Genomic DNA, 12,623 nt, shown 5'->3' with positions numbered 1-12,623 from the left:
CATTAGGAAACGTATGTTTCGTTAATAAATCATTAGTAATAGAAGCATATCATATTGCTGATTCCTTAAAGTCAATGTTCTGTATCTATTCTAAATTTCAGACAAACTCAGTCGTGATCCTTCCAATCGACAATCGTACATTGCGAAAGCATGAAAATTGCAATCTTCTTGCAGTCTTCCTAAAGTTAAAGTTCTGTATCTTTCTCCATCTTGTCCTAGCTCGCCCCTTAGGTTTTGTTTATATGCTAATATATCTAAACGCTTATATTCCTTCCCGCCTGCAGTCCTCTATCTAAATCAAGTCACACAACTTATAGAATGGAGAAACTGTAGGATACAGTCAGATGATGGTACTTGATCAGCGTATGTACAACTTTATGTTAAATTGATTAAATTTTCTTTGGGGTTGTGGTAGGCAATATTTGTACGACGCAGCCATGGATTAGCCTGGTGTTGCCCCTATAAAAAACTGTGGGTAGGTTATGCTAGGCATACCAGTTATCGCGGGTATGGAAACTACGACAGGCGAGCTAGAATTGTGGAAATCAACTATCAGCCTTTCTCTGTTAAATCTTGGATAAGAATGGCGAGCTAGAATTGTGGAAATCAACTATCAGCCTTTCTCTGTTAAATCTTGGATAAGAATGGAGAATGGGAATGTAAATAGTGAAGTTGTATTGAGTCCTCGAAAACTTTTCCCTTTTAATTTTAAGTGCTACTACCAACAGAAAGAGTAAAATAATGAAAAAAATAATACCCGATATTTGCAAAAAACCGTATTTGTATGTCTCTGTATATAAACTGTATTAATCTTTTTCTGTTATATATGTTTCAATGCTTCAAAGTGTATTATTTTTCCTTTTTGTTTTTCATTTTCAATATTTTTGCAGTAAAAAAATGCTGCCTTTGTAGAAAGCAAAGAATTAGTGGACCACTTACATAATTGGTTCACATGTACAAAAATATTTAAATCAATTAGCCAAAAAGTTTAGTCTAAAAAAACAACATAAAGAAATATAAAGAAAAAAAGGTTGCTTAAATATATTGTTGGTTCTCTTATTTCTTTTCTGTCCCTTAAGCTGAAAGCATAAAGCAAATGCTCAGCCGCTTCCAATACCGCTGGGTTAAGATTATATTAACGTGCCACTTAGAAGTTTGAATATTCACGAATCAAGAAATGCATGCATCAATATTGTTGGCAAATGCAGGCTGTGCATGCATGTAGCTATTATGACATGCTTCATTCTTTTCTCCTTTTAGGTAACTGATTAAGAGATAATATAATACACTGCTCTAAATAACTTAGAAATTATGAAAACGATGAATTCGACTTTAGTGTAGACAATAATACACTGCTTTAAATAACTCGGGATTGTGGTTTTGTCGTTCAAGGTTTTAGACAACGGGTTTTGCCCAACTACTCTTTTCCAACGAACTTCCATTGTCTAAAGCCTTCAACGACAAAAGTAGCGTATAACCGACAGGAATTATCTGTTTGACGAGGTGTTTTTTTTTTTTTTTTTTTTTTTTTTTTGGTAGCATATTCATATTCAATTTAATATTTTCATGCTTACATGGGTCAACCTCCTAAAACTGATGATTAGTTTGACTCATGTTTCCAAATCTTATCATGTATATAAAACAGCTTCTTTAAAGGATACATAAATAAAGATATCTTTAGCAGCGGTTCGATTTTAATATGGGCTACTTATCTTTTCTCTAAAGCAACAGTCGGCAAGAATAAAATAGGGGAAATGAAATATCAATGATGTATGTGTTTCAATCAATGTATCGAGCCAATTAATAATCTGACACATTGCAAATTAAAATGAAAATAAAATTTCAGTTTTAAAAGTGAACTTCTAAAAAAAGTGTTTTAGTTAATAATCTAGTCTATAACAATTTCTAAAAATGATCTTAAGTTCGATTATTTTATGAATTTGAACAACATTAATAAAATTCTCACTAACTGCATGGCTGTTTTTATATGAAAAAAAATAGATGTTGAGAAAATAGCCACCATGTTTCAAAAACTCATACTTTTCCTTTTTCAGTTTTATCTACAAAAAACGTCATTTTATTTTTTATTAGGACAACTCATTGGAGCCCAATCTAAGCAAAAGTTGCAAAAAATTCTGCATTGATAAAAGTCTTAAATCATGGAAAATTGAACAGCTCAAAAGCTATTTTGGTGTCACTTTTGCCCGGGTCACACGTGGGAGGATTAGGATTGTGACGAAAGTTCTTATTTGACAAGTCAAAACTCACCTCACATATGGTGTCACATTACATGCAGAATTAAAGGGAAGGGAGGGGGACCGATCCTTTTAATTATAGACTTAATTTATAGGTGCAATTTGTATATCATTGTTATGAAAATACTTAATCCATTCTTCCGACCAAAGTTTTGTAAAAATTGATAATAAATCCTTTCAAAAGTTGATATGAAGTGTTTTTTCTAATATACAAAAAATGTCTACACAATCAAGTCCTTCAAATTAGTTCAATGGTGAAAGAAGATAGTATAATGAGTTAAACTAGTAGTTTAGAGTAGGCCAAGCATTGGATACTTATATTTTATTATGTGCACAGTACATTATTTGTAAACAGTTTATCACAAAACGCTTAGTGTAACTACAACCAAATCTGCTCAATATGTCATATTTTGTTTTGTCGATTTTCTAACGCATAATTCTTGTATTTTTCAACCATATCAATGCCACTCAAGCTTGAGAACAGATTCTTAGCTAGGTTTGCCACTATATTATCTGGGAATGCAAGAGATAAATAGAGGGTTACGTAATATGTTAAAAACTTTAAAAGTGGTCGAGGAATTCATGCAATATAAAGTATCCACTATCCAGGTTGTACTTATAAGTGGACCAAACCAAAACCATCATTATTTTCCATAGACCTTTGGCCTCGCACATGTTAGACTTTCTAACGTCATTATAACTAATGCTAGGGTAATTTCATGAAAGCAGACATTAGGACTCGTCAATGGTGGTTGTTGAATTGACCGTTGATGGTGGAGAGGGAGGGAGAGAGAGAGGACCCCAGTGAAGTTAAGCAGACTCGTTCTTCTTCTTAAACTACCGCACCTGCTGCTGTTATGAGTCATCGGTCTTCGTCAACTAACAACGTCTAAGTACCTGCAGCAGCCATTGTACAGTTTCTCTCTCTCTCTCTCTCTCTCTCTCTCTCTCTCTCTCTCTGTATGCTGTTAGTTGTAGTGATTGAAGGCTTGAAGCAAAGACACCATGGAAAACCTACTTGAAGTATCACGGTTCATGCATTTAAGTTGATTGATGTACGTTTTAATAGGTTTGGACCTGTGAATTTAGTTTTTAGCATCATGACAGAAGAATTATGAGTCTAGAATCTTTCAAGTGCATACGTCATGATTCATTATGTATTACATATTCATGTTCCTTAATTTTTTGTATTATACACGTACCTGCTACGTACCTTAATATACACACAAATTAGTAACATATATATGTATTTATCTAGTTACATTAGTGCTCCAGCGAGTGGTTAGCGCCTGAAAAATAAACGACGATGCTTGACATCATAATGGATTAAGATTTAAGATGGTCTTACTACTTGTTCAATGGCAAAGACAAAGTGCTGGTTTGGTTGGGTCAAGAAGCTCTTCACTTCTGAAGCAAACTCAAAGACACGAAAGGTTGGTGAATTGAATTCTATTTCTCAGTCTTCCTTCATTGCCTTAATTAGGTTAACTACTGCTTAATTATTTACACATATGTTGTGATCCTCTTTAATTTGGTTGTCATTAAATATTTTTTGTTTCCTAATTAATCACCAGAAATCGAAGAACTGGAAATGGATTTTCGGGAAGCTGGAGGTACTTCCGCAGTACCCTGCACAGCCTGCACTGATCACAGCATCATCATCAGAGAGAGCAGTACTGCTCAGTGAAGCAACTGAAGAGCAGAAAAGACATGCTTTCACTGTTGCAATTGCAACCGCTGCTGCAGCAGAGGCAGCAGTGGCTGCTGCCCGTGCTGCAGCTGAGGTTGTGCGCCTTACTACTACTTCAAAATCTCGCAACTATCACACAAAGTTTGACAGGAACTTGGCCGCCATTAAAATTCAAAGCGTTTATCGCGCGCATCTTGTGAGCTTCTTCAAAACTATAAACTCAGATTCATCAACTTGAAATATATGCATGAGTAGTCAATGTGTACTATGAATTTTTATAACCATTCGTTCGAATTTATTTATTTGATGGGAAAATTAAATGAAAGGTGGATTTGAAATAAGTATCGTTATTGAGAAATCACCATTAGATCCTCTCTAGAAATTAGCATGGTCTAAAGTTTGAGTGAAACAGGCAAGGAAAGCATTGCGAGCGTTGAAAGGACTCGTAAGAGTTCAAGCAATTGTTCGTGGTAGAGCTGTGAGACAACGACAAGCAGCTACCACTTTGAAGCGTTTGCCGTCCAAGAGAAAAGGAAATGAGGGGCAGGCAGAGGTTTGCCAAAGGAGTATTCTTACTACACACGAGATATGTAGTGATGGTGAAAACAAACAGCTGATCAGCAAGACAAAAAGGGAGTGGGAAGAAAATGAAACACCAGTAAGTGAGAATTTATTTCTTCATATCTACAAATAATTATTCCTTTTCATGATACTAATTTATGACGCCTCCACATTGTTTGATTTACGCAAGATGTTTGTTATGGACAGCTTCAATGTAGCAGCCAAAGAGGGTGGGATTTCAGTATAATTTCACAGGAAGACATGGAATCCGTACGGCTAAGAAAGCAAGAGGCTATGACCAAAAGAGATAGGATGAAGAAATACTCTTTTTCTCTACGGGTAAGTAAACGTACTTTTCAGCTTAAATTATCTGAACATCTTGATTCAGATGAGAATATACAATGAAAAGGAAAACCCACAGCAAATTTGAAAGTCCGTATAACTATTGTGTTTTGCAGGAAAGCAGAAATGTGCAAATGTTAGAAGATTCAGCGAGCATCAATGAAACTGGAACGCTAATCCTTCATTCAAATCTTAGTGCTAGTACTGGAGCATTGTTTGGGAGATCACAAGTTAAACCGCGACATGTGAGAAATGAAGATTCAGTGGAAAGACCGACCCCAAAAGTTCTGGTATTGCCAAGGAGATCATTTTGCAATGTAGAAGCGGAACAGAACAATTCTGTTCATGATCAACATTACATGGCTGTGACAGCATCTGCCAAGGCAAAGACGCAGTCGCTAAGTACCCCGAAGCACCGCCAAGAATCCCAGGATCGACACAACTATGGGATTTCTCTTTCTTCTTCTTATGATGCTGAGTCTATTAGCAAGAATAGTAAGAATGGATGGGGTTCTTTGGCAGATATGTTGAAGCAACATCACCATAAACAACGTTGATAACAAGGAGGCTGAATTCAGCTCTATATCCGCCGAGATTTTCAAAGATGACGATGCAATTTATTGACCCTTCAACACTGTAGTCAGGTTTCCGATGTGGGACTTTTACATTCATCAAGAAATATTTCAAGAGAGAGGAATGTGTCAACGGGCTGTTGGAGATTGAAGGAATTTGTAAAATATGAGGATGGTTTTTTGTTTTGTTTTGGATTTTGTTTTTGTTTGGAGGATTTTGTGACTAAGAATTTTGAGGAAGAAAATAATGCAATGAAAGGCATTGTTTGGGTTGGAGTGCAAATAATATCCATTTTCCATGTCCCTTAACTTTACATGCCCAAAGCTAGTGCAAAACAATTCACCAAATGGACTTGAAACTTGAAACACAAGAAAATCAAAATTTTATTAAACCTTGGAGTTTACTGAAACATTTTAAGTATCAAAGAAATTGAAATTCCTTTTATCGACGGAGTTAGAAATATTGTCATTAGTTATAAATTCTAATAAAAGATAATGAAATTGTTTATGTGCCCATCTCCCTAGTGTAACAGCCCGTTCCTAAAAATTATGATTTTTATCATTTTAATAAGTGAAGTTACGAAAATGCCCTTCGAGACAAAGTGTTGACTTTTGTTGACTGTCGTGTCATGTTACATAAGGTTCGTTTTCTTAGCGTATTCTTGTAGTACTCATTGCTACGGATGTGTGGGCGCAAACAGTGCATGATTTGGAGTTATAACAGAAGAGTTATTAACGTTTAAAGTTAAAGATATTTTGGTAATTTACTTAACTTGGAAGGCTCCAGATTTCTGGAGCAAAGATCTGTGAGGCTACGTATGTGGTTGGGATGGAAGGAAAGAAAGAAATCGACGTCTGGGATGAGAAAGAGAGAAGAAAAGGGAGGAAAGGAGAGAGGAAGGTGATCAATTAGAAACAGGAGCAAGGAGGGGAAATGAGAGAAGAAAAGGTTTTTTTTGTTGTTGGGCGGGGGGGGGGGGGGGGGGGGGGGGGGGGGACACAGGTTGGCCCGTGTAACCCGTCGGGCACCACCCACACCGCCGCCTTCCCAACATTTTTCAGTCGGTTTTTCGGCGATCTAACCCTCACCATCACGTAAAAACTAATCCTTATCTTCCCCTCTTCCATTACTAATCCTTATCTTCCCCTCTTCCATTTCCAACTAAATTTTATTGGGTTTGAGTTTGAATTCGAGTAAAACAAAACCCGTGGGTTCCATGGGTACCATGGCAAAATCCAACGATCGTGAAGTTAACCCAGCAAATTACCACCACCACTAGGCTCCCCTCAACCCCAGGAACAAAGCCCAAGCAATGTTTTGAGGCATTGGAGTGAATTTGGAGGTTGAATTGAACACACCCAAGTTTAGGGTTCCATACAGTTCGAGCTAAATTGGGGCTTTTTCTGGTCAAATTGGCCTTAGTCACAGGTATGAAAGTTGCTCCACTCATTGAGATCTTCATTCCTATAAAATTTGAGAATTTTTAGAAATAGTTGAATTTTCCAGCGAGTCAGGGCGGCCGGTGCGTGGCCAGTTGATCTTAGATTTGATATCTATATGATGTGATTTGATTATTGTGAATCTAGTTTGATTAAGGTACGTTAGTTGGTAAAAATATGAATCGACAATCCAACCGTTGGATTGTTATCAAAATTTAATATGTTATAGTACGTAATATTTGAAGATCATAGGAACTTATGGATCGAGAATTCGATGGCTTCCCGAATTGGATTTGTAACTTCGTAAAATAAAACGTTAACCGCCACTTGAATTTGCAATTGGCGGAGATCCAACCGTTGGATTATAATGAAATTTTAGGATGATGTTTCAGAAACATAATGTGGATCTTTGGAAGTTACTAATTGGAAATCCGAGAAGCGGATCTTCCAGATTGAGTTACGTAGAGTTGTGGACCCTACTGTCGATCTTTGATCGACGATCACACAGGGCAACACTTTTGGGGAGCCAGGCCCTCTCGGCTTTATTAATAAAGATGGGCTGCCCCGGAAGTGTTTGTTTTATCTGTTTTGACTTTTGGTCAATGGGTCTCAAATCATTCTAGAATGTCCTTGGAGATGTGTTTTATGTAAATTACGTGTTCTATCAGTAAGGATTCTGAGACGTGGTTTGATATTTGTTCTAGGCGACGATCGTTCGAGACATTTCGATATTCGTGCTAGGGAGTGTAGAGCGGACCTTAGGTGAGTGGGCTTTTGTTTTTCTATATATATATACACACACACACACACATACATACATACATACATACATACATACATACATACATATATACAAAGCATCATACAATATATATATATATATATACACACACACACGTTTCCCAGAAACTATTTTAAATGGAATTTCGTTTAAAATGCCATGTCATATTTGCTTTACGTTTTAGCATATGTATTAGTATAGCTTTGCATAATATTGCATGATGTTACAGAGGCCCAGGTAAGTTCAGGTGAGTACATATTGATGGTATGGTTGCATGGTAGTTGGTTATGAGTTGATGCACGTAAAGCTCATTGTCCTACATCTCGGTGTTAGTGCTTCGCCCGAGGTTAAGGCCTAGCCTTCACATGATTGTTCACCTCCTGCACCGCATGCTCACCTTAGATCCAAGGCAAGTGGCAGCCTGTCGTACATACCACATTAGGTGGTTCCAACTCGTAGGTGACCTGCGATTCGTCGCATAGCCTTCACATGATTGTAGCACTTAAGCGTACTTCTTTACAACCAATCTGTCGTACAGACCACAATAGGTAGTTCCGACTCGTGTGCAGGAATTAATAGATGAGCTATAGGCTTAGCCGTACAGGTCACTTTAGGTGATTCCAGCTGACATATCAGTTACATTGATTTATTTCACCTGGCTTACTTATTTTATTGCTAAGATACTTGACATGGCATAAAATTGCTTTCACTACTCTCGAGCATGATTTCTACATAGGTATGTATTACTATTTTCTAGGAAATTATACGGGTTTTATGGTGAGGGGTTATTATGTTTAAAAGGAGAAATGTGTTTTCAAAAACTTTATCTTTGCCCACTCACATTTTCTGTTTTATGCCCCTCCAGGTTTTAGCTACTGAAAGTTCGTATCGACGAGGATTCTTGGCAAGTCTCAGTTTAGGTGGCTACTTCTGAAGGTATGATCCTTACCCACACTACTACTTTACTTATGCTCTGACGTCGTGTGTGAAATGAGTTCATTTCCGCTCATAGTGCACTCTGATTTTTAGGCACTTTTTGGTTCAAATTTATTCACATTTTCCATATCACTATACTTTATGGCTTCGTCACCTCCTAGGTGTCGGTCAGCACAGCTCAACTCGGAATCTTAGTGGACATTCCGGTCGGAGTATGTCACCTAATCCCTAATTTATAAACAAACAGATTTTTTTTTTCTATTTTCTTTTTATTCTATGTGCCATTGTTTTTAGGTGGTCTCCGTCCCCACATCCCTCTCCCTCACATCACTTCTTCTCTCTCTACACAACCCACTTCTTGTTTGTTTTGTGTTTTTTCTTTTATTTTGTATAAAATTCAAAAATTAGTGCATGAACCTTATATATGTGGACTCACCTTTTTATTATTATTTTTCACTCTATTACGTATTTCATTTGGTGTATTATCGCATCTTTTACAAGACATACTAACATGGTTTGTTAATCGTATACCAAAAAATAAATAAAATTGTTATCAACAAACTTAAGGAAAAAAAAAATTAAATAATGCAACCATGCATAATTTAGAAGAAACTAGTTAATAATATTACAATCCTAAAATATGAAGAAAAACCTTTATTATTGAGTTTTAGAAACAGTGCTTACTTTAATTTTGAAAATGGTGATTCTAAATTTAGTTTGGGAAAATCTTTTGAGTTTGTGCCATACTATCTAAGTTAAATAATACAACCATGCATCATTTATATCAAACTAAGTAATAATATTACAATTAAAAAAAAACATAAAACTGACTATATTTAGAACTGAACATTAACTATTTCTTAAACTGAACACTAGTACTATTATTATTTTTTTAACTAAACACTGACTATTTTTTAAATTGAATAATAGTACTATCATTATTTCTTAAACTTAACAGTGAACACTAATACTATCACTATTTCACTATTTCTTAAATTGAACAGTAATACTATTACTATTTCTCAAACTGAACAGTAGTACTATCACTATTTCTTAAATTGAAGAATAGTATAATTGACACACCCTGACCCGGAATGTCCACTAGGACTCCGAATCAAGGTGTGCTGACCGATACCTGGAAGGTGACAAAGCTAGAAAGTGTGATAATGTGTAAAATACGAATAAATTTAAAGCTAAAAGGGCCTAAATACACGAGTGCGGGGTGAGCAGATATGGACCCATACACACGTGATACAGAGAATGAGTAGAATACAATAAGGTATGATAACGATTATACCATCATAAGAAGCCACATGTACTAGGAAGTGCCACGAATCCTTGCCGATACGGAAACTTTACTACTAGGACCTGGAGGGGTACAAAAATAGAAAATGTGAGTGGGCGAAAACGAAGCTTTTAAAAAAAATCATTCACTTATTAAAAGTAATAACCCCTCGCTGTAACACCTGTATAATTTCGCAGAAAATAGAATACATATCTACATTGAAGTAATGCTCGGAATAACAACATCATATGTATACCATGCTCAACAACTCAACATAATGAAATAATTAAAACAGGTGAAGTAAATCCAAAAGTATACCACAATACAGCATCCCATCAGTAATATAAATAATCAGGTGCTTAATAACTCATGCTAGCACGTAAGTCGGAGTCACCTGTAGTGATCTATACGACTCACCCATATCTCATCAATCAATGCTAGCACATAAGTTGGAGTCACCTATAGTGACCTGTACGACTTATCCATATCTCATCAATCAACACTAGCATATAAGTCGGGAGTCACCTATAGTGACATGTACGACTTAATCTATAGCTCATCAAACATGCCTGCACACGAGTCGGAACCACCTCTAGTGGTCTATATGATAGGACTAGGTGTATATAAGTATGCTTAAGTGCTACGATCACATGAAGACTGTGCAAATAATCGCGGGTCACCTACAAGTCGGAACCACCTATAATGGTCTGTACGACATGGATGTGCACTTACCTTGAGTCCAAAGTGAGCGTAAGGTGCGGGAGGTGAACATCATGTGAAAGACTGTGCCCTAGCCACAGACGAGAGCACTAATACTGGGATGCAGGTTTATGAGCTCTCAATGCATCTCAATATAACATGTACAACTCATGGGCTACCAGTATGACAGTGTCGGAGTTGCCTAACACATAAATGTAGTCATGCCATAACTCCTTCAATTCAACTAATACCATAAACTCACCTGAACTTACTTGTGTGTCATGCGTTCACCTTTGCACTTCAAAGCATTTACAACAATTATGTGCAAATAATATACATATGGATATGCCATGATGCAATCTAATGCCCAACCATAACATAGTGTTTCCAAAAATATATATATATACACACACACACACAAAAAAAACATGGCATGAAATGCATAATCTATAACGCCCCACTTCCAAACTATTTATTTCGGGAATAACTATCGGAAACAAGTCCAACTATATATTAGTTTAATCAACTATCATTACTTATGATTCATTACTTCAATTTCTAGATTCTTCACACATTGACTTATAACCAACATTTAACCACCAATTCATAAGGTTAAATCTCAGATTTTCCACCAATGTCCCTTACATTGCTCAATTCCTCAAACAAGGTTATTGTCTCAATTATTTAGTCTCATTTATTATATGGTTGCATCTAACGTCTCGTTACACTGCCTACGTACCCTAAACAAGGATCAAGCCATTCGTAGTTCACATTTCCAAAGCTCAAGACCAAATCCGAATATATTCATTTCATCCAACATATACTACAATCGTACTAATATTCAAACCACAGTAGTTAGGTCTCAAAAGCATCATTAGAATAGTAATATTCGCATAAAAACACAATGACGGCTCCCTGGCCGTGCGGCGCCGCACCAGCCACCGTGGGTGGCGGTCGACCTCCTCAGCTCGCCGAAGAAGCTCAATTATTTCTAAAAATTCTCAAAATTTACAGAAATAAAGATCTCAAAGAGTAGAGCAAACTTTGTACTTGTGACCAAGTCCAATTTAGCCGGGAAAAGCCTCAATTGGTCTCAAATCCACCGAAACCCTAAAATGGGTGCGCTGAAATTTGCCGTCACCAGTGCTCCGACACCTTTATAACTGATTGGGCTTTGCTTCTGGGCTCAAGGGAAGTCTAATGGTGGTGGAGATCGATGGGAGTCGCTTTAGAAATAGTGGATCACCATCACGGGACTCACAGGCTACTGTTGCTGTTCACCATGAAATCGGGACAAATTGCATCGTTTTGTGAGAGTACCACGAAGAAAAAGAGTCATTTTAAGTGTTGCAGAAGGATGAGGTGTCCTAATTCGCCGGAGGAATGGTGCAAAACCATCGAAAAATCACACTGGGAGACCGGGTTTTGAAACGGGTCACGCGGGTCGAAGGGGAACCCTGCCGGTTCCTTTCTTTCCCTCTTTCCTCCTTTCCCCTCATTGCCCTTCTCTAATTTGTCCCTCACATCTCTCTTCTTTCTGATTAGCTAGCAACCCTCTCATTTCCTCTTCCCCAATTGGGCAACAGTCCCCTTCCTTCTCTTCTGTTTTTCCTTCTCTATGAATCCCCTCATTTTTTTCCCACACAGCCACCACCCCCATGTGGCATAGCCATTTCGAAATATAAAATAGTATAATATAATAAAAATGGAAATTTTCTTCAATTCGAGTTCGTAGCTCCATAAAACTTTGATCGTAACTTCAAACTCACTTTTGCTTGTACCTACATATCCGTAACGTTGAGTGCCTCAGGAATACGCGAAAAGGATGTTTCGTATGTCACACTATACGTTGGTCAACGAAAATCAATTCCCTCACCTCCAAAGTATTTTCGTAAAATCACTCTTTTAAAATTTATAAAATTGTAAAATTAGGGACGGGTTATTACAATCTACCCACCTTAAAGAATTTCGTCCTCGAAATTAAATAAAAATCATTATTATACTACACTCGAAGATAGGAGTATAAGATATATACGTAAGCAGAAATCAAGTTAGAACGTTT

General features: G+C 36.9%; 1 protein-coding gene across 2 annotated transcripts; it reads left to right on the top strand.

Moving 5' to 3' along the window:
* Nucleotides 1-3,015: 3,015 nt before the first annotated feature.
* LOC103940782 (protein IQ-DOMAIN 12-like) lies at nt 3,016-5,706 on the top strand. 2 transcript variants are annotated; one of them, XM_048576656.1, is made up of 6 exons: nt 3,016-3,166; nt 3,514-3,688; nt 3,830-4,141; nt 4,358-4,603; nt 4,714-4,845; nt 4,965-5,706. In XM_048576656.1, exons 2-6 carry the CDS (start codon nt 3,614-3,616, stop codon nt 5,403-5,405), a joined length of 1,206 nt encoding a protein of 401 aa, XP_048432613.1. In that variant the 5' UTR covers nt 3,016-3,166; nt 3,514-3,613; the 3' UTR covers nt 5,406-5,706. The 2 variants fall into 2 exon arrangements, with proteins under 2 accessions (XP_048432613.1, XP_009349230.2); XM_009350955.2 differs by lacking the exon at nt 3,016-3,166 and having other exon boundaries at nt 3,180-3,688.
* The last annotated feature ends 6,917 nt before the right edge of the window (nt 5,707-12,623 follow it).

Source organism: the organism of the source record quoted next, unplaced genomic scaffold (genome assembly GCF_019419815.1).
Source record: "Pyrus x bretschneideri cultivar Hongxiangsu unplaced genomic scaffold, Pyrus_bretschneideri_v1 Contig9, whole genome shotgun sequence".
Taxonomy (NCBI): domain Eukaryota; kingdom Viridiplantae; phylum Streptophyta; class Magnoliopsida; order Rosales; family Rosaceae; genus Pyrus; species Pyrus x bretschneideri.
This window is presented reverse-complemented; position numbering and strand designations above follow the sequence as displayed.